Here is a 23,052-nt window from a genome sequence, read left to right as displayed (position 1 = left end):
GAACAAGTCAAAGTCCTGACCTTCATCCAGTAGAAATGTTGGAGCATCAGCTGATGAGAGGAAACCACCAACATCTCACAACTCAACTGGTTCTGTTCTGATTAATGGGATCAAACTCCTTCAACTGATCAGATGTTACCACAACCATTTAGGACTCACAGACTCACACACTGGACACAAGGACTCAACATGATCAAATGAGTAAATAAACACAAACATTAATGTTTCTGTCTGGGTCCTATCTTTGTCTTCTTTGAGGATTTCTGTTGATGTTTTCAGTCATTTTTAGGCAGAATATATTTTGGCTACCAACTGATATGAGAATAGTTTTGGTTTTAAATGTTTGAGGGTTCATATCAGCATTATGCTTGTGCCTTTGCAAATAAAGGAATGATGTTGTGTGTGTTAATCCAGGTCCAGTCTCCCTCCTGGTTACTAATCACCAAACACATTTAGTTTATTATTAAGCTAATACATGCGTAGCAGGAATGTGTTCCAGGGAGGAAAGAAACGCCGACTACAAGTTAAACGCTTCAGTGTCACTGTAACTTTTATTCTCCTGTTTTATCTGTTTGGTCTTATGAGCTTTTTAATCTGATCTCTAATGTTTTGTTTAAATTGTTGCTTTCTTTCTTTTTATCTTGTTTTTAACGTAAAGCACTTTGAGTTGCGTTGTGTCTGAAATGTGCGTCAGAAATAAACTTGCCTCAGGTACACGCCAAATTTAAAAAGAGAGAAGGGAAGTGAGAATGTGTTAAGAGATGAAGTAGCAGTATTTGGGTTGTTTAAAGATCTAGAATAACATTTCAGAAGCCAAATAATAGCAATGAGTGTATCCACGGTTTCTGGAGAAGTTCCCCCACCTCCATTATTCCAGCTGCTCTGAGCTCTTTCAGACTCGATGGCGACCAGTGGACAAACAACTTTAAAAACTCTTCTTCTCGTCTTTGCACAAAGTTTCTTTGGATTCTTTAACAGAAACATCACACGTTTGATTCCACAGAAATCCTCATTAACCCTAGTTAACATTCCTCTGGCTGGTTTATGGGACAGCAGCATCTTATTGAACCAATCAGAGCTCTGGACACTGAGCTGTGTTTGTTTAAATGCTGCATGATGCAATATGTCATTTTCTTCTAGTTTCATTGCTAAAAGTCATTATTAGATTCAACCAACACATTTTGACAAAACAAAAGAAAAAATCAAGTGGACCCAATAACTTATTTTACAGTGGAGTGTTTGCATTGGGGCCAGCCCCTCAGAAGATGGGGAGGATTATTACTTAGACTAACTTTATTGTCATTTTGTATGCACAGGGTGTATACAGAACGAAATTTCGTTGCATACAGCTCTGGACAATGTAATAAAATTACAAATAAAAATAAGATAAAAACACAATATAAAGTGCAGCAGCGATGTAGATGGATACGGTGACATGTATCGTAGTACAGAAAATGTTAAACAGTGCAAAATATCGATGTAGATAATGACAGTATAAAAAAGTATGTACAGTTATGTACAGAATTACAGCAGTTTGGAGGAGGGTCCAGTTAAGAGTTCAACCATTTAAAAGTGTAGAAAGTCCAGTTAAGACGTATTGAGTTCAACAGTCTGCTGGCTAGGGGGGAAAAGCTTTTGCAGAATCTGGAGGACCTGCACCGGATGCTGCCGAACCTCTTTCCAGAGGGCAGCAGGGAGAACAGTCCATGGCTATACTCTTCCTGTCGAAGTTAATAATAAATTCAAATCTGTCCCCAATGAAATGCAGCAGCCAGGGATTGCACAGGTCTCTCTAGCTCGGCTTAAGTATGTAAGGTAACATACCAGTAACTAATTCATGTTTCATTCATTCATTGCATGATGGATGGAGCTGTCTACCTGGCTAGGTTCAGATTTAGGACCACTGGAGCAGAAGTTGGAGATAAAAGGTCAGTGAGCACATCGACTGTTTCTCAAGAGGGAAAAGACAAAACTAGGTCATTCAACCAGGAGTAGTTTAAGGAGAAAACTTGTTAACAGAGAGCTCATAAAAAGGAGCTGGTGAGTCTAATTTATTTTAATATAAATGGAATTGATAATGTAGTTTAAAGCTGTCCACCTGTCTGTGGTGCTGGAATGGCTGTTTGTCTGTGGTATATTGTTTGTGGTAACTTTGTATATAGATGGCTGTGTACTGGGTGTGCGTCGTTCATGCCATGAGCAATGCATTGTGTTTATTGTTGTCACGTTATTGTTTGATGTTGAGTGTTTGATATAGTGGGATCTTGAAAGCTGCCATTGGGTGGTGCTGTTGATATGATAATGTAGGTCGTCAGCTTGGCATTGTTGGTGTGGTGGTGTTATTCAGCTGCAGTTTTGTTTTCAGGTGCAGTTTTGCACTCCACCCCACTGGGAAGGTCCAAACTCCAAAGACAGAGCTCTGGTGAAGGTCCCATGTAAGAAAGCTTATCATTGCCATTATGCTTAAAGTGTGCAGATTTTTTTTTTCTCTAGCTTCTTTTTGTGGCGGCAGGATGGAAAAGTCCTGAAATGGAAGGTCTGCATTAACTCTGATAAGGATGGAATAATTAAAAAGGAGAGAAGGGAAGTCAGAAAGTGTTCAGAGACGAACTAGCAGTATTTTGGGGGATTTGGATCCAAACATGAGATTTGTTAGAAGACGTAGAATAACTTTTTAGAAGCCAGTAAATAGCAATGAGTGTATCCACAGTGTCTGGTTTGAAGATGCTTAAAGACTGAGAGGGATCAGGTTTAATGCGTTAAATAAAGGACGTGCGGCAGAAGACTGGTACATTAAAAATGTTTTATTTCAGGCTTTAACGTCCCCTCTTTGGCCGATGCAGACACAGACTCATCCTGAGGAACATAAAAACCCGACAACAACAACACTAAACACAGTTTTACTAGTCGGTGCCACTGCAGTCACATCTGACACACAGTTTTCTCTAAATACTTTTATACTGTACCAGTGAAGATTGGATCACTTCAAGGCTTTTATCACAAACTGTTGTTAGAAATGTTAAGTAGTAATTAAACCCCGCTGGATGTTCTTCCCTGACCAGGTTTGAGTTACTACAAAACAAAAATATATATATATATAAAACCTGAGGTGAGTTCCTCAAAGCGACAGTATGTACTCACTGAAATAATTCTGTCCACGAAGAGAATTATGACAAATACCTGCCAATAAATTCACACATATCAAATATTTTTGTGAATATATTCACTTTACTGTTGTCTCACAAGGAAGTGACACAATTTGACTCAACTCAACTCACGGTTTCACTACAGAAGTTAATTCTGCTGCTGCAAGAACATTCAGTCCTGTTTAAGTCTGAAGACACTGATTAGCTTAGCTTAGCTTAGCTGCTCACAATTACTTTAAAATTGTCCATAGGATGCCAAATAATCCCATTTTCTTTCACCTAAAACAAGCTACAGTTTGATTTCTTTGCAGCAGCAAGTTGGAAAAGTCTGAATATTAAAATGATATGAAAATAATCTGGTGTTCAGGTTTAATGCTACAATAAAACCTTCCGTCCACCAGCCTCGGGAACATATTCGTTAATAATCCTTGAGTTGAGTTTTAAAGAGAACCACTTCATTTTTCATACGTAGCTTTGAGGATCGAAGACGTTGCCGTCACAGTTGTTTCTTTACTTTGGTTCATTGAACAAACCTGAGCTTCACAGTAATCATCGTCATCTCAGGCTAACATCAGCACCGTTTAAAAAAAAAAGATGTCTAGACATTAGATATTTACACGTACATACAAAAAATAGACAGTGGGTTTTAGAGCAAACGTTAGAATAAGTTTTAACTGAAGTCTCAAATTGGTGTGTAAATAAAATGAAAAGTTGAGTTTGCTATTGAGTTTTATTAACTGCTCTGACAAATGAAACGCCTCTGATTCTCTAACAGGGTCATAGTTATTATTATTATTAGATGAAGCAGAATCACCTCCTTTTAATTTGACCTGATTCGTCAAATTCATTTAAAACTTCACAGAACTCAAGAACCAAAGACGTTTTCATCTGAAATGATAAAAGCAACAAACCTTTAAGGTATTTCTCAAAATGTCAAACATTTTCCAGACCACTGGGAACTTTGTTCAGGGCACAGATTGTTCCTCGCACAAATCTTTCAGACCTCAACTAGTAGAAAAGCAACAAAACACTATAAATACAACGTGAAGATTACCGTTCAGTACCTTTTCTAATATTTATCAGTGTTTTAGGTTAACTGTTTTTTTTTTTGTTTGTTTTTTTTTTGCACAGGAATCAGATCATGAAGCGAATCTGAGCGAACTCATTTCAGCTGAAGTAAAGTACAGACCGTAAAAAACAACACGAGACTCTAAAATCATGGCGGAAACGTTCAAGTAAGAAAAGTAGAAAACACAAAATATAGTAAAGTGTGTTTGTGTTTTGTTTGGTTGGTCCCAGCGTCGGCCGCTCTGCAGACTCACGGGTTCCTCTCCACGCAGCCGTTGATGGCGTTGGCGTCGTTGGCGTCTGGGCAGCGACAGGTGAATCCTCCGAGCCGAGGGAGACACAGGTGAGAACAGCCGCCGTTGTTTGAGCAGTAGTTAAAGGCTGGACCGGGACAGAGGCACAAGAAGACACAACGTCAGGACATGGACGCCCTTCAGTCCTCTTTGTGTAGCAGAGACGGTTTAATATGAATACATGAATGTTGTTATGTGTAATATGTGTTTAGATATAAACATATGGTCATGTCTCTTTCTCTTTTAATTCTCTTGTCATTGTGACTTCATCCTCCTCCAAACATGGTCCATCAGATATCATGATGCACAGATATCATGGTGCACAGAAATCATGGTGTACAGATATCATGATGCACAGATATCATGGTCCATCAGATATGGAACTCTGTATTAAATTCATGGTGTTTAACATAGTTTGACTGAATGGTCAAGTACGTTTTTTTGCCTCTTATATATTACATAAATGAGGTTAGCTTAGCTTTCCTTTGGTTTTGGTTATTGTTTTTTTTTCTCCTTCTGATTTATGGTTTGTTTGATCGCGTGACTGGTTAATGAGTCGTACCTTGCTGACACTGCGTCGGTGTGGTGGTGATGCCGTACAGCCGAGAGCGTTTCTGAGGCACAAACTCTTCCATCTCTTTCTCCGAATGAAGGTCCAGAGCCAACACGGCCTCCCTGCAGGACAACCACGTAAACATCTCAGAGGGGCCACACACTCAGTTTTGATGGATGCCAAATTAAACAGCCATCAAACACGCTGGAGTGTCAACAACACACTGGACTCTAGACAGCTCCAGCTCAGCCGTGTGATTCTGTTCACGACTCAACTGGAAACAAATTGTTCTGAAAAGCTGCAAATTATTAAGACTGTTTATCGCTGTTTGTGTGAGAAGAGGAATGGGATCCTCATTAAACTGGTGCTGTGAGCAAAGTAAACAACAAGGAACGTCTCACTAGAAATGTTCACTGTAGAAAACATCCATGCAGCAGCTTCTCAGACTCAAGTTCAAGAGAAACTTGATCAAACTTGGTTTGATTTGGACTAAAGACAGTTTGCTCCACTATTAGAGTGGACTCAGTAGATCCAGCATCATTGGATCCGTTAAAACCTGAGGGACATTACACTTGATCCAAAACTATCAGATCTATGTTACTGACCCTGGTCTCTGTTGACTCTGGTCTCTATGGACCCTGGTCTCTGTGGGTCAGACTTCAGTACCACTGTGTCTGATTAATTAGTAATAAACTAAAATATTTCTAGATCAGAGACTAGAAACCACCCTGATAATAATGACATCATTCTGAACTCATCCATCAACCCCTGGGCCAGACCTGTACTAGACTTTGACTAAACCTGGACCCAGAGTTTCTAGAAACACCACAGAGCTCACATGTTCTCCAAAGGTTCTAGTAAAACAGAACCAGGTCCACTCACCATCTGGATATTAGGATCAAACCAACGAACCCAAAGTTCCTCCACGTTGGGTTTTTACCTCTTAAAGTGAATCTGGCTCCAAAATGCTACTGATTCACTACAGGAGGCAACGTACACACAATTCAACCTTTGACATTTTATTTCTCCTGGACATCATGACATTCTACCACTGAGCTCATTATACGATCCAGAAGCAGATGGATGTTTCCTCCATGTGTCTGTAGTGTAGTCACAGTGTGTACCTCCTCCAGTCTGTGTAGTAGAGCCTCCTTCCAGAGGAGACCAGAGCGAAGGGGTACTGGATGCCTTCAGAGATCTGCCTCCTCAGCCTCCGGTGAGGGTCCATACATTCCACCCTGCGAGTGCCTGCTCACCAATGAATGACCAACCATTAGATGAATGAATGAATGAATGAATGAATGAATAAATGACTGGAGCGGGTCTGAAGGTCTCACCTGCGTCGGCCCAACACAGCTGCTGGTTTTCAGAGTCAAAGGTCAAACCATTGGGAAGCCCCAGGTCGTCTTTTACCAGGACGACCCGCTCGGTCCCATCCATGTTGGACATCTCAATCTTGGGTCCGTCTCTGTTCCAGTCTGCCCAGTAAAGACGCCTGGAACCAACACCATGAAACCACTTAGAAGAAGAAGCTGCCGCTTGTTTTCATTTCTCTTCTACATCTTCCAGGAACTAATTCTACTATTGATCTAACTGCTGCTGTGGTCCGATCAGACCGTCCTGGGGAATCTGATCACACGTTTCCATCATAGAGTACCGACAGGAACAAACCCAAGTTTAAAACTTAGACAGACTTTAACTGCTTGGTCACAGTAGCTTAGTTGTTCCTGGTATAGATTAGGGTATAAAAGAAGTTCCTTAGCGTTCCCTAACTTATTACCTGAGGTTTGACTCCAAGATAAAAATAACTAATGTCATGGCAAAGATAAATAAATAATAATGTCAAGTCGTGATGCACACACAGTGTTCATGGTTCTGAAACATGTTGGTGTTTATTTACATACAAACTGATCTGAACTGGACCTGGAGAGTGAGCTTCAGGGAACAGACACCGAGTCATCAAATACAGAACTAATCGACTTAAAACCAAGTTCTATCCTCAAGCTGTCAAATCCCTCTCACCTTCAGCTTCAGATTAATATTTATCCCCAGCCCACCTACTCTCATTAGTAATTGTTCACTGTTTTAAATGCTGCTATCTTTTCTCTCATCACACCGGTTCCAATCATTACTGGTGCCTTAGATTTTTGTCTTTATGCTGCTATAGTTTCTATTTTGGTGTTTTTCACCAGACAATAAAAACTTCTTCTTCTTTCTACCAGCATCGCTGAGAAACTCAAATGAATATTCTAATACTGAGGGATCTTAACACTGTTGTACTTCTATAGCCAAACATCCAAAAGTGTTTTCTGTAAGTTTCCTTAAACAGTTTGAAAGTGGGACAAACTTTGGGAGCTTATCAACACCAGACGCTAGTAGACGTTAAAACCCTTAAATCCTTTGACATCATCATGTTGGCACCTTTATTTATTCCCCCTGTCCCTGTTCTGCACTACGTGCCACTAAGTCTGAACCTTTCACAACAAAACAAAGTCATGTTCAAACTTGGGTTCAACAAACACAGACGTTGGATTAGATTGTGTAGTACTGAAGTACTTAGATTTTCCCAGTCTTACCCGTACGCTGGGTTGGTGACGATGGGTCGGGGGTTGACCAGGTCCGTGTCGAACAGGACTCGGCGTTGGCTCCCGTCCAGCTTGGAGACCTCTATTGTGTCCCGCACCGAGTCGGTCCAGAAGAGGAGGCGAGTGACGTGGTCGATGGCGATGCCTTCAGGGCTCTGCAGCTCTGGGGAGGAATTCATCATTATTTAGTTAAACGCGTTGGATTGACTTCTCTTTGTTGATGTTCTGAGCCATTTTTAGGAAAAATGATGAAAAATTGCAAAAACTGCAGAAATTATAGAAATCTGCTACAATCCGATGTCTAATTCGATGCATATATTAAAACACATCCACCACAAACACACACAGGCCTTTACATCCACCGTTTAGTTAAGTCTGTTTGGAAATAGCTTTTGTGTTCTGTGGCGTAACATGTTGTAGAAGCAGTTCATCTTGAACTGATGGAGGGACTTCCAGGGACAGTGGGTGGAGATGATGGGAATAGGACATCCGTTGTACCTTTGGTGATGACTGGGATGACGTCTCCTCCGCTCAGACTGGCCTTACTGATGGCCGGCCCCGTGATGTCCGTCCAGTACACCATCTTCTCCACACAGTCGTAGGTCAAGCCGATCACCACTCGGTCCTGGGCGAGAAAATAAAGAAAAAACAGAGTTTCATAAAGATAAAATGCGCCGTGCTTTTATTAGCCCCCCCCCTACAGGAACTCAGTTGAAACAGCAGCTGAGAAGAACGTTGACATGAAGAAAGAAAGATGTGAATGAATAAGAAGGGTTTGATCTGGAGATGTTTTCCAGTGACGGAGTCTTTGTGTCCGGCTGCATTCCTTCAAAGCCACTCACAGACTTTATGATGGACAAGAAAAGAGTTCCTATTCTGCATTAAGCTTGAGAACAATAGGAGGAGTGTTAGAGCAGGCAGAGGAATGCACCGAAGTCCACTAATCCTACACATTTATGCATTTATTTGACATCTGCAAACACATGACGATCAAACGTCTTTACCACAAAAATGATCCACTGATTTTTACTGCTGGTCACTTTCACAATGAGGAGGAGATTTTAGCTTTTAAGCCAACAGCATCAGTAAAAAATTAGTTTAGAGACCAAAGGAAACCGCAGCAACTGAGATCATGACCCAACAACAACAATAAAACCTAAACCATCCAGGAAGCAAAGTAGGAGAAGTTTTTCTGACAATCACAGTAGTCGTAGTAGTAGTAGTAGTAGTAGTAGTAGTTTGCTTCCAGCTGCCTGAATGAATCCTTGAGCAGATCTTAAATTATTCCCTAAAGACAAACTGAGACAAGAGCAACTGGACCTGTAGATAATCCAACCAAATGCATCTTGTCCATGATCTAAAAGCCTCTTCAGATTTCTTTCTTTCTTTATTTCTTTTTTTTTTTTATCAGAAATCAAACAAATCAGAAGAGCTGGACTTGTGGAGTTCCTCAAAGACTTTTTTTCACCACCTTATTTCAAGCAGTTTCTTCAACTGAAACATCTTCGAGAAAACTCGGAGCATCTTTATTCATACACCAACACTTCCACCTTCCTGTGGAGAGCTGCAGGGATTTCTTTCAACAAACCAACTCATGAAGTTTGCATTACGTAAAGTCACTTCATGTGTTGCCTCTGTATATACAGGATATACTTTATATTTTATACATACGTCTTTATCCTCCTTCTTTAATCTCAACGTTTGTTTTTTGTGTAGTTGTTTAGTTGTTGCACCGTAGCCTTTGAGGAAGGGAATTTCACTCCTGTGTCAATAGAATTGACAATAAAGTTGACTTTGAAGTCATGCTAGAATATAAATAGGGCTAATTAACATTTGTAAATGATTATTGACAGTAATGAGAAGCTGTTCCACCTCGTTTCTTATGTGCCGTTAATGAAGCAGTAGAAGAAGAAGTGGCTGTTCTTACAGGGATGTGCAGCAGAGGTTTGGCCTCCTCCTTCTTCATGCTGCTCCCGTCCAGCGGCATCTGCTCGATCCTCCCGCTCATGGCGAACAGCAGGTGTGTCCCGGCAGCGACGGGGTGGACGTCGGGCCGCGGGGTCGGACCCACCGGAGGAGGGGGGGTCACCGTGTGGTCGATGCCTGCAGACGACAGTTACAGACACAGACTTAGAGACAGAGGTGTCTTTTTGTTGCAGCAAAGTTCTCTAGTGGAAACATGGAGGAGTTTTAACTTTGTATTAACATTTTCATTCATTTTCATTATGTTTAAAGGTTTTAAAGGTTAAACTCTTCTTTGCATTAAAACAAATGGAAACAAACTTGGAGTTGTTGTTATTTAAGGTTTATTATTCTGTTGCGTTACTGTCCCGGTAAGTTGGACTGATCTGCTTTATAGAAATGACATCTGACTGATGTGACTGTTACTGGGACCTGGTACTCACAGAGAGGGACGCTCCCAGGTCCGGTGCGGGTGTTGGGAATCTCGTTGCCGTTGGCGTTGACACACCAGCACTGTCCGATGCTGCTGTGGCACTGGGTGGGCTTGTAGGCCCCCGCCTCGTCGCACTGGGGGACGTACTGGCCCACGGCCGGCCGGGGTCGGAAGAAGGAGAGGATGCTGGAGCCGGAGGAGGAGGAGGAGGAGGCGTCCTGGGCGCTCTCTCGTTGGCGTTCACACTGGGTCTTCTCACGCTCTGAGAACACAGGAAAAAAAACAGGTTTACAAGGTTTACTGCTGCCAAAACATCATTATGTTCCCACTAAATGAAAGATTCTTCATTCTTGAAAGTGGAGTCGAGCTGAACAGGAAGAAGAATCTAAGGAAGGACGACTATTTAGCGACTCTCTAGACAAATAACCATTGTTTTGTCATGTCAGGCTTTCAGAACAGAATCCCATAACAAGTAAACAACAGCTCCATATGTTAACATTTGGTTCATTAACTCAGTGTTCAACAGAGGAGAACAGGAAGGAGGTCTCTAGTTTGAATTTAAGTTTTTATGCTCTTTGTGTTTTGGACTCATTAAAAGCATGTTTGACTAAACCAGTTAGTTAGTCTCTCCTCAGTCTGGTTCACTCCAACCAAACACTAGGTGGCGCTGTGTCTTTTTTACCAGTCAGGTACAATTCTACATTTTTACTTCCTGCTTCACTTTCAACAGTGAAAAATTCACTGAACTTTAGTTGAACAAATGTGTGTATCCAAACCTCCTCAGTCAACCTGAACCATTCTTTATTTAATTGACAATCAAGCTACCAAGAGGACCAATCACAGCTCTGGTTACATTTATACACTAAAGAGGACCAATCACAGCTCTGGTTGCATTTAAACACTAACGAGGACCAATCACAGCTCTAGTTACATTTAAATATTAAAGAGGACCAATCACAGCTCTGGTTGCATTTAAACACTAACGAGGACCAATCACAGCTCTAGTTACATTTAAATATTAAAGAGGACCAATCACAGCTCTGGTTACATTTAAACACTAACGAGGACCAATCACAGCTCTGGTTAGATTTAAACATTAAAAAAGGACCACATTGTTGTTTTTGGCTTCAATCCTCAAACACATCATCCAAACGAGGCTCACTTCCTGTGATTTAACATCTCTGATGCTAACCCTCATGGGACTCCTGTGATATGTTGATAACACCGGACTATTAACTGGTTATTCAAAAATACAATTACAAACTGTCTGCAGAGGGAAAAGTACACCATTTGTGCACTGTAGAAATGACATGTAAAGTAGTAAAAAGAAACTCATCGTCTGTCTGGAATATCATCAAAATCTGATGGAGAGTTTCTGTTTCTTATTGTCCCATCGTATTCCTGTATTTTTTATTTAATATTATCTGAAGCATTCTTGCAGACTGCTAGAAGAGCAGATTAAAGACAAGCAGGCGTTTGTTCATCTCATCCAGAGAGGTGGGTGAGTCTGAGCTCTGTTCACACTCTTATCCTCAAAGGTATTTATCTACGAGCCACAACAGTCTGCAGATAGCAGGGCGCCCTCAGAGAGCCACGTCTGCTCCCAGCGATCACACGGAAAGAAAGAAACTCTGCGGGAGAGAGAGGCCAGGATCAAAGAACGACTGTCCAGACAAAGGGAAACTTGAGTAAATGAGGGCTTTCAGAGGCACGTTGTAAAAGGAAAGAATGAAAATATGACAAAACTTTGCAGTAGAAGAGTGAAGCTGTGATTAGCTCCAAGCCCCTGACACCTGGAAGCTCCAACAACAAACCAGACGGAGGAAAGAACTGTCAAACAATCAGGTATCTGGACGCTGAATATGTCACATGAACAAAACAAGAGAATTAACATGTTGCAGCTGCAATATAGTTTCTATTAATACCATTATAAAAACCATTATTAACTACAATTGGTACCATTGATCAAAGGTTTATACACGTCTCCTCCATAGACCATATATAAATATGGACTAAACACGTCTCCTCCATAGACCATATATAAATATGGACTAAACACGTCTCCTCCATAGACTGTATATAAATATGGACTAAACACATCTCCTCCATAGACCGTATATAAATATGGACTAAACACGTCTCCTCCATAGACTGTATATAAATATGGACTAAACACGTCTCCTCCATAGACTGTATATAAATATGGACTAAACATGTCTCCTCTTCCTCTCATTACTCGCAACTGACGCTAGTCTAATCAGTAAGGTCCAAGGGTGGACCCTCCTTTGAAGACAACAACATCATAATTTCGTCCAGAGAAGACAGATGGAAGACTCCTACTCTCTCCTACCTGAGGGGCTGCACTGGAAGCCGTCTCCGTGGAAACCGCGATGACACTGACAGGTGTATGAGCCGTGTGTGTTGGAGCAGGAGGCGTCGCGGTGGCATCGCTCCTGTTGACACTCGTCTACGTCTGAACAGGAAGGAAAAGACAAAAAACAGCATTATAGTAACCCTCCTATTATTTATCTTCAGTGTTTAACTGCTCTAAATATATGAGGAACATCATTTCTATCCATCTCGATCATTCTTGTGTATATAACGTAGACTTTTCCATCTCTGTTCCTTGTACATTTATTCATATGGTAATTCTGTACATTTTTTGCTTATTTATCTGTGGTTATTAAGAGTGTTTTTGTGTGTGTGTGTGTGTGTGTTTATTTATTGAATTTGTGCATCATGTCTGCTGATGTGTGCAGCTGAACTCAGATCATGTTGCAATAAAAAGAAAAAGATGAAAGTTTTTCTCGGTGTTTGTTTTGCAGGTGTCATCGAACCCCCATCGAACATTTTGTTCAATGTCACACAATCTACCTGCACTGGCTTCACACTGGATGTACTGGACTCCCCTGAGCCAGAACCTTCCTGCTGGAAGGCATCAGTGCTCATTAATCTAATTAAATCTAAAGGTAGTAATTATGCCCAAAGTTTTGTGAATGCAGTGCGCATGGTTCTTGTTGTTTAATTTTATGTAATTGTTCAGTAACAGAATTAACCCAAAGTCTCCAAACAACGAGCCACAACAACGAGTTCAGCCCCGGGTCTCTGGGCTCCGACAATGAGCAGCTGATCAAACAAATTGTGTGAACTCACCACGACACACCCGGCCGTCGCCTGTGAACCCCGGCAGGCAGGAGCAGACGAAGGCCGAACCTCCGGTGTAGCTGCACAGAGCTCTGCCCGGATCATCACAGTCATGACTTCCTCTCTGGCAGTGGTCCACCGGACGGTTCTCCTCTACCAGGAACACAAAGACAACATGACATTACACCGAGGTCAGGTCACCATTCAGATTCAGGAAAGAAGTTTTGAATTAACAGTGGGTTACAACTCTAAAGAACATTTAAACATCAGATTTGTATTAGGCTTCAGCCAAGAATCATCTTTAGTAATTATTTATTTTAGGACTAACACATATCTAGCAATTTGACTCCAGGCAATAGAAGACAAAGAAGACAAGGAAAGACTTTAGGAAGCTACAGGGACGACTCGATGATAATCAATATTAAATCCTTACTGAAAAGTTGCACAAATCATTTATGAAAGAAAATCACAAATTTATGTTTCCTTTACAAATTGGATTTAGATTAAAAATAATTAAATGTTTGCTATTAATATTACAAGCCCATTGTAAAGCTGCTCTATACGGTCTATTATACAGTTGCTCTGGAACAAGTCCCATTCACCGTCTGACAGAACGTTTGCTGTTCGTGTGTTTGCGACCCTCAGAACATCTACGAATGAAACAAGCGACTCTTTAAAGTCAGGTCAAACACACACACACACCGATGCAGGCCTTTCCATCGCTGGCGAACACGAAGCCGACGCGACATTCACAGCGGAAAGCTCCAGGCTGATTGGTGCAGAAAGCGTTGGGTCCACACACCTGAGGAGTCTCCCGGCACTCGTCGATATCTGACAGTGACAACAGATTAGTGATACATATATATACACTACTATACTGAGCTAATACTGACCTCCAGAAGTGAGCACTGAGTGTAAAGCTAAGGGATCTTGCCAGCAGCACACTTTGGATTACAGTGTGTGTTATCATACTGCGGGACACAGACGTAGTAACCTACATATGTAGCCTACTCCAGTGTGAGTCATTTCTACTTGTAGCCAACAGAGCAACTTCCAGGGACAAACACATTGAGAGGAAGTTCTTCTGGTTTCCAGAATAACTGCGGCTCAGGAAGGCTGTAAACTAAGACCTAACAATGCTGGAGGTTGTGTTACCGTGGCAGTAGCGTCCATCTCCAGAAAAACCGGCCGTGCATTCACAGCTGAACTGGAGGCCTTCGCCGGGTCTGCACACTGCACTGACGTCGCAACCATGTCGGCCCGTGAAACACGGATTCTGCTCTGGAAGACCGCCTGTCATAGAGAACAACACTGCAGGTTATAATGACTGTAGTCAGAAACAGCTCCTCTGCAGAGAAATGAAGACGTATGCACCTTTCACCACAATTCTAATTATACAGCATGCATCACTTGTTCAGATTGTCCCAAGAAGCTTCACAGAACCCAGAGCCTGAACCCCGACATAGCCGCAGAGAACTTCTTATTTCATCATTATTCATTTAAAAGACAGAACAGGCCTGAACCAGAACTTCTGAAACTATTTAAGATGTTTGCCAGGCAGCTGAAAATGATTAGACACCCAGCCCTAACTAAGGCTGGCACAGACAGGTTAACTAGCCTCTGATCACATGACCGTACCAACATGGCCGCCTCCATGAAGACAGGTGAGGAGTCCAGTGGGTCGTTGGTTCATCAAGTGTGTGGAAATCCTCCACTAAAGATGAAGCCCATTCTACTGTGACATGTCAGTCCTGAAATACAACTAAAGTCCTACTGGAGCTACAAAGACATGCTAAGGCTAATGCTAACAGAGGAACGGACCAGGTCCTCTGGACATCAGGTACAACATCCTGTGGTACCAGAGAAGGAGGCTGCACATCAACTATGTGATAAAGTTATTAAAGAAATACCTGCTCCACCATCCATCTACCACCAGGCTGTGGAGGACGAGGACATGCAGCCTGGTTTTATACAGACTATACATATCTGCAGCTCTCAGTGTGGAGCACATGAGGGGTCTGTCCTCAGGTCAGTGATAGACATTCATTACTCTCTACTGGGTTTTATTAGAGACATCATCAGAGACTAGATGTGTCCACTTGATTTTCATTACAAAATTTTCAATGTGCCAATGACGCTGCTGCTGCCGACATATGTTGTTGTAAGTCCCATTACAATTACGTGCAGTCTGCTCTCCACCTTTATTCTCTTTTGAAAGGAATGGCTTCTATACAGCCTCTTCATTGGGTTTTAATTGGTGTTGCATGCTTTTATTTTGAAGGGGTAGTTTTGTAGTTTTATTTTGAAAGATCCAACATACCCATTGATTTTGGTTAATTATGGAAAATCCTAGCTCCATAAAAGCCTTCAGCTCTTTTGCACATTGGAAATTGTATCTTTGTTGTTTTGTTTTATTTTTAAATTAAAAGCATGTATGTAGCTGGAGGTGCGAGTGCACCAACATGAGCGCATTCAGAATTTCATGCGTTTCCGTCATTATTTACTGGCATCCCTCGTTAACTATTTTTTGTAGTATTCTTGTATCCATCAAGAAGCTGAGATCTACTTATTTGAAGTTTGCTCCTCAAAGGAAACACGGCCCAGATGTTCCATTTTTTACCAATAAAACTCAAGCTGAGTGATGTTTGCTTGTGTAACTCAGAGACCCCTGCATGTTTACCTTTAACCCCTCTTCATTTAAAGAAAATCCTCGTGATGCCCTTCCTCCTGAACTCCCCCTGCCCAGCTGTGGCCTGAAGGTTGGTATCTGGCTGACCTCAGCCACCGACCTTCACCCCCTGCCAACGCTCCGGGTGCAGCTGAGGAAATAGCGCCTGTTTCAGATTGCTGTTTATCTTCCTCTGATGTTCTACTGCAAACACCACCAGGCACTAAAGTGTCGGAGGCGTGTTTCGGTGCATTCCTCCGGGTAATAACACACATCGCTTTTAGTCTGGCAGAGCGGGAGAGATGGACCTGAACATGTTGAGTCTGTCAACCTGAATAATCTGCGCCGTGCTCAGCTGTCGCGACACAAAGAGCCTGTGCAGTGTATCAGTGAAACGATGGGTCATATGGGACCGCAGCATAGCTGTTTACATTACGTTTTCCTTTTTTAAGCTGAAGACAGATCAGAAATGTGTGGAAGGACATTTCTGCCAAGGAACACAAACTTTGGAGAAACTGACCCCAAACATCCAGATTGTGTACAACACGAATACACACACCATCATTTAAATTTTAGTCAACAGTCATTAAAACAAAGTCATTAAATATGAAGCAAAACAAATTATATCAATCCTATATTTAGAGACGTCCCTTACATCATGGGTGTCAAAGATATGGTCCACGGACAAAAAGTGTCCGTCCAGAGGGTCCAATCTGGTCCAATCTGGTCCACAGGATGAGTTTGCAAAGGGACAAAATTACATAGACGACATTAACTGTAATTTTTAAATTACTGCTATTCTTAATTTGTCCACTAGTTTTAGTTGCACTGTTGTGGCAACAATGCGCCAACATTTAGAGTTATTCATAAAATGTTTTGTAAAAGGATAATTTACTAAATGGAACAATTTTCATTTTCTACTTGTTCTACTTTGCTGTAAAATGAAGGGAAACATTTGGAGTTGTTGTTATTTATAGGTTTTTATGTTATTATGTTACTGGTTCTGCCCCGTTGAGATCAAATTGTGTTGAATGAGGCTCACAAATCAAAATACGCTTGACCTCCCCCTCAATTCATCATCAATTAAATAATCTAGAAATATAAATAATAAGGAGGAAACTGACAAGCTGAAGTTTAGTTACCAGCATTTTTCTCATGTTTAAACTGACTGTGCAGACATTTTAAGTCATATAGTTTAGATCCACCAGTTTTTTTGTTCTCTTTTACGAAGCCTAACCTTTTTGGTCATGACTTTCATGGTTCACTTTCACTATTTGAGGATACGTTATCATTTAGGAGCGGCACTTGTTTTCTGCTAACCAATCAAGTAGTTACTACTAACTTATAACCATGTTATATTTGACACGATCTTCTGGGAGATTTTATCATTTGTGGCGTCTCAGAAGGTGAAAGAACTCACTGTTAATGGAGCCAATCCTGTTACTCATGGCGTAACGGATGAGACTGTTGTCAGCATCGAACATCACAAAGATCTGGTCCACGCTGAGCTGCTGGGGCTGGGTGAACAGTGCCGGCCCCGTGGCGTCGTGGTGGGGGCAGCTCTGGAAGGTGATGGTCTGACGCCACTTGTAGCTTCTGGTCTGGACGACGCCATCAGGAGAGGTGATGGTGTAGTCACGGTTGGAGGAGGAAACGATCACTGGGAGGCGGAGAAGAAAGTTTCATCACACAAAAGTCGACTATGAAAGAGCTGAGCTAGTGCGTCTGAGTGGCGTTTGAGCTGCTTACGGTTTCTGTCGTACTGGTAGATCTCCTTGTACGGGTTGATCTGGACAGAGGATCCCAGCGGGACGGCAGGCAGACGTCCATCCAGCTCGGTGCTCACCACCAGGTGGTCGTGTTCGTCAATTCCTTTAAACTGCTGCTTAATGTTCAGACGCTCATTACCAGGGTAGAAAATCACCTCAGCCTGACGCAAAAATACTCCACCTGCAAGAATGTAAGTAAGTGAATATGAGCGCCTGGACATATCTGTGAATGTTCAATCATCCAGGTCAGAGTATATCCAAAAAAAAAAAAAAAACTCAACAGGTCCTTGTTCCACCTTTTTTTATATGAACATGAACATGTTCAGTTTTGTGCTCCTACAGCTCCTATCTGATGTCGAGTTAGTGTCTCACAAACAGCTAAAATCATCTGTCAGCATCAATCAGCAACACCTCAGTCAATTAAGTAAAGTGGTTCATTAACTCGTTTAAAAACTGAAACCACGCCTCAGAGAAAGAGGTTTTGGCAGCGGCACATAAAAGACCAATGGCAAAATAGTCTGTGGAGTTTCCCAGTCATCAAAGTTAAGCTAAAACAAAGGACTTTCATAACTTTAAAGACATTTCACCACTCATCAAGTACTTTCTTCAGGCCTAAATGACACTAAAGGAGTTTAGATTTTTATTAGGACCATCTGTGGGTGACTAGGGGCTGCTAACAAGTTAATACTCACCTCCCAATTGAAGCCATCTGTATAAAACTGGACAGAATAGGTGGACTTAAACATCAATCATCACCCTCTAACGACACAATCTCAACATCTGCCCCCAACAAATACATTCCCACAAATTCCTCTAACAACAAGATTCTTTGTTTTAGCTTCTTTTTTCAAACTTTAATAATTAAATATCCACCATCACCAGCACTCCATTGGCCTTTACACAGCAAATCAACAACAACATGTCCCCTCACCAATGAGTCTGAAGCCGTTGTGGTGGCCGGGCTGCTCCAAGGCGAAGGCCCAACCGATGACTCCCCCCAGGGACGACAGCAGCTGCAGGGAGGGGCCCACGCTCTCTGGGATGTTGCTGATGGCAACATATGCTCGACCATCATTTGCAACCACGTAGGAGTGCAGATCGTTGTTACTGAGCTCCACCGGTGAAGGAGAGTCCCCCACGAACACTCGACCGTTCACCTTTCCATTCATCCTCTGGGGTTTACCTGGAAAACATTGTTTGGTTGGATTAAAGAAAGCTGTAGCTCCACTTCAGAGTCAGAGGTTAAGAAGCTCTCCAGTAAGCTTTTGTAAAGTTCCTCACCTTCAGCAACACAGTCCTTCCCGTTACCATAGAAACCAGGCCTACAGTGGCAGCAGTACCCGTTGCTATAATCCCGGCAGTCAGCGAATGCCGAGCATTTTTGCCTATTGTGGACACACGTCTCCAAATTGTATGAAAACACTGTGAAAAACAAACAAACAAACAAACAACTAATTTCACAGAGGGTTTTGAAAAGAAAAAAAACACAAAGTTCAACACGTTAGTGATTTACCGTTGACATTCAGCTCGTCCTCATCCACCACAACAACCTGGGGCTGGTGGGTACGTGAATGCGGTGGCACCGGCTGGACAGGCTCGGGGTTGGTGTACCGCGGTTCGACTGGAACAGCGTCAGGGTTCCTCGACTCGTCTGGAAAGTATCTCGGCTCACTGGGTTCGGGAACGGTGTATCTTGGTGATGGGGTCTCACGGTATGTTGGTTCAGGCGGATCCAGGATTCCTGCCTCAGTAGGATCCGGATATATTTGTTGAACCCTTTCAGTGCTGGTGAAAGTTGGTGTGGTGGTCTCTGATTCAGGGTATTCTTCCTCAACTTCTTGGGCGGGTTCTTTATAAAATGGCTCTGCAGTGGTGAAGGTCTCGGCCTCTATGTAACTGGGCTCAGTTGGACTCGCAGTTGCAAAGTCCTCATTTTCCGATGGACTTGGAACTGCTTCAGTAGCTCCTGTCATCTGGGTTTCAGAGGGTGAGAAGTCCACTGCCCAAGGCTCATCAGGCTGCCTAGGCAGCATGGTCACAGGAGGTTTGGCCATGGCGTCCTCATCCTCAGGAGAAATACTGACCATCCCTGGGGTGATGGCAACGAAGAACGGAGAGGAACCAATCTCATACACCCAAACTCCATTTCGTCCTGAGTTTGTCTTTCTGGTTGGACATTAGAAGGATTACACATCAGTGACAGAAAAGGTATATGATCCACCAGTGGTTCTATAATGACCATTAAAGAACTAATAGTCATTATAAGATTAAAAAAACTTGAGTGGAAAAGGCAATCAGTCAAAATAAGAAACAGAATAAAGAAGTTGGAATAACTTTGGCAATGGTTTTCATAAAAAAACGTCATTTTTTTGTTCAATATCAAGATTCATACTTCATAAGTTTCTGGATGGAATCCTCTTCATCGGTGGTGGTGCGCAAGTACGTCCCCTGTTTGGTATTCCAGAACCAGCCTGACACGATGCCTTCATTGAAGCCAGCCTCCAGCATCTTACTCTCTCCAGCTATGGATGTGGACAGGAACTGCAGGCCGTCTCTGGGGTATAGGAGGATGGCAGTGGAGGACGACTCCATGAAGGCTATAACCAGCTGGAAAGTGTTCCTCTGCAATCACAGATGAGGTGAAGGTCATTACATGTTTTATTGTACAGACATTGCACGGTCGGACGGAGGGTTTTTCAGATGAAACGTTCTTGTTGTGATGCAGCAAAAGTCATAAAACAGATTTGATTCCAGGTTTTTATATTCACTGGGTGCGTGAATACTGAGGCTTTCTGCATGACTTTAAGTGTTATAAGAATCAAGCAAAACTGTAAAAAGTAAAAGTCTTGGATAAACATGTTGTGTAGTTTTAAAGGTTTTGTGTTTCTTTTGGAGCGAATATCTGATCCAGAACCATGAATCCAGCTTCGGTGAGTACACCGGTTAGATCCAGTTACCACAGAGAGATGAGAAATGCTTTCTTATCGTTAACAAAAGTGTAATATACAGTGTACATACTGTGTGTTGGTAAAACCGATTACACAAATGTATCAGCCGTGCAGAAGCAAAACCACAAACCTGAGATATAAAAGAAAAAGAAAAAGAAGCCAAAGAGTCCCTTACCTTGACATCCAGTTCATCGCCTCGTCGAGACGTCATGTGGGCAGCCATGTTCTCCCAGGTGACGATGAGGGTGTTGGTGGGCTTCACGCCCTCGTCCCTGGGGAAAGCTTGCCTGATGTGATCTGCAGCTCGACTCAATATGTCTGGACTGTTGTCCTGCCTAAAGTAGACTCTCCCCTGTCCGTCGCTGTTGTCCAGGTTCCCCAGGAGCGCTGCAATCATTTTGAAATTGCTGGGCATGTTTCCCAGATACTCGTCCTCTGAGGGAGGTGCAGCAACAGCTACAAATCCATTGGTGTTAATCTGGAACAAGAGATTGATCGGGTTAGTTTATTAGTTACATTCAGAATTTTCTACATTTCTGCATAAACAAACTCAAAACGTCAGATTTTCAAACAAATCCCTTGATTTGTGGCTTCCAGACTCTTTAGAGATGGTTGTGGAACCTTTTCCAGCCTGATGAGCAACAACAACTCTTTTTCTGAGCTCCTCACAAAGCTCCTTTGATCTAAACCAGATGAACTAAACCAGGACCTGAGTCTCATCACACTGATGGAAACACTTCTGGACACATGGACTCTGATTTGACTTGGAAATTAATTTGTAATCCTTGAGATGAGACCTCTCTGATATGTAATATTGGCTCAATTTTCCCCAAAAACAAATACAAGAAATACAAGTAATCCATGTGACTTTTTCCTTCATGAAAAACTATCAAACATTCATATTTAGGAATTAGTACGAACACGTTAAATGAATATGACGTAGAATTTAAGTGTGATAAAATTATAAGGTCTCGTCTAAGATATAATACTTCATATTTATGTTGTGTATATTATGTATATTTACGGTTATTACTTCCACTGATCCTGTTGATCCATTCTGACAATTCATTATCTCATAAATCAGAAAAAAACATAGCTTTACTATATATTTCAAAGGAAACCATGCTACATTTTTTTGTATAATTATGGGAAACTAAATTCTAATTGTGAATTATTACTGTGGAGGCTGTGTGCCTTGTGAGTGAGGGCAGACATATGTGAACTTGGCTGGAGTACAGAAAGACCTCCAGTAAAAATTAAAATATCTCCCAACAACTCGGCTCACAACTCATATTGTCAGCCCACAGGAATCCAACCCACTTCAGAAGAAAAGGATCTCTGTACCCTCATAAACTCACATCCTCCGTACACTGACTGCATGGTTACTGTCTGAGGCCAGAACAGTGTGTCCTTGACATATGTACTCTCATTTCAAGGCAAAGGCAGCAGATTTAGCCAAAACAGCTCAAATGATGATATGTGTTAACTGGAGAAAGCCTTGTTTGCTTGAAACTGGAAGTATTGTATTTGTACAGTCAGATTTTTTTCAGTTAATGTGATAAAATATTTATTTATTTATTTATTTATTTATTTATATTTCCAGTATCATCAGTGCTGGTCGCAAGTCTTAACAAACTCACCTTGGTCCAGAGGAATTCTCCTAATCTTTCCTACACCCTTGACCTTGACACAAATACAGTTGATAAAGGGCTGAAGAAACTTTTAGTACCTCGACATGTTGCTTGCTCTTGCACCAGGGTGAGGCTTTATAGTGTTTTGACTTACACCAACAGCAAAGGCCAGAAATGGTCAACAGTGTTTCACCCAGCTCTGCTATTTTTCCTCTGGTGTACCCCAAGGCTCCATGTGGGGCCCAGTTTTATTTTACTGTAAGTTGAGTTTAAAGCTGAATGAAAAAAAAATGCTCACTGTCCTTAAACACAAACAAAAGAAGAAAATGGGCATTTTCCACCATCAAGTTATTTTTACAACATTCATATTTATGTTGGAGAGATATTTGTAGGTGAACTCAACTCCAGAACCAGCTCCAACTCAAAACTGATTTCAATTTTAAAGACTCAGAAAATCTTCACACCAACTAAGAAGACGTCTTCCAAGACTGTTTTCACACAAAACATTAACTCACACATGAACTAATGTTCATGTGTGAGAAGGATCCGAAACATGAAGCGTTAATGCAGAGATCGGGACAGAGAAGAAACACGAGAAAGATGAGAAAATAGAGGATATAGTTTTGAAACCTGAAATATTTCTAAATTAACCGAAAATGAATGATATCTAGTAAAATCTATTTGGGAAAGAAATAGCAATACCCAGCGTAGGTATGACTCACCTTAAAACTTCTCACCAAAAATCAGTCTCAACTTTTCAGCAAATATTCATTTAAATGAAACAAGACATTTTCAAGATAAACTCCATTAAGAACCATTTTTATACTTTAGGTAGAAAGTTCAAACTGCTGT

General features: G+C 41.7%; 1 protein-coding gene across 1 annotated transcript in view; it reads right to left on the bottom strand.

Annotated features, from left to right (window-relative positions):
- Positions 1-2,789: 2,789 nt before the first annotated feature.
- Positions 2,790-23,052, bottom strand: part of LOC125003529 (nidogen-1-like) — a 28,576-nt gene continuing 8,313 nt past the window's right edge. Inside the window, exons 2-20 of the mRNA XM_047577511.1 lie at positions 20,745-21,047; positions 20,014-20,243; positions 19,135-19,787; positions 18,903-19,043; positions 18,553-18,804; positions 17,602-17,802; positions 17,273-17,512; positions 14,340-14,477; positions 13,887-14,015; positions 13,194-13,337; positions 12,391-12,513; positions 10,051-10,302; positions 9,573-9,748; positions 8,144-8,270; positions 7,637-7,808; positions 6,398-6,555; positions 6,185-6,308; positions 5,070-5,182; positions 2,790-4,595 (exon numbers count right to left, since the gene is read on the bottom strand). Coding sequence (XP_047433467.1) covers positions 4,465-4,595; positions 5,070-5,182; positions 6,185-6,308; positions 6,398-6,555; positions 7,637-7,808; positions 8,144-8,270; positions 9,573-9,748; positions 10,051-10,302; positions 12,391-12,513; positions 13,194-13,337; positions 13,887-14,015; positions 14,340-14,477; positions 17,273-17,512; positions 17,602-17,802; positions 18,553-18,804; positions 18,903-19,043; positions 19,135-19,787; positions 20,014-20,243; positions 20,745-21,047 — 3,807 coding nt within the window. The 3' untranslated portion in view covers positions 2,790-4,464. The remainder of the gene's footprint in view (positions 4,596-5,069; positions 5,183-6,184; positions 6,309-6,397; positions 6,556-7,636; positions 7,809-8,143; positions 8,271-9,572; positions 9,749-10,050; positions 10,303-12,390; positions 12,514-13,193; positions 13,338-13,886; positions 14,016-14,339; positions 14,478-17,272; positions 17,513-17,601; positions 17,803-18,552; positions 18,805-18,902; positions 19,044-19,134; positions 19,788-20,013; positions 20,244-20,744; positions 21,048-23,052) is intronic.

Source organism: Mugil cephalus, chromosome 2, assembly GCF_022458985.1.
Source record: "Mugil cephalus isolate CIBA_MC_2020 chromosome 2, CIBA_Mcephalus_1.1, whole genome shotgun sequence".
NCBI lineage: Eukaryota > Metazoa > Chordata > Actinopteri > Mugiliformes > Mugilidae > Mugil > Mugil cephalus.
The sequence above is the reverse complement of the archived record's forward strand: the minus strand, read 5'-3'. Positions and strand labels throughout refer to the sequence as shown.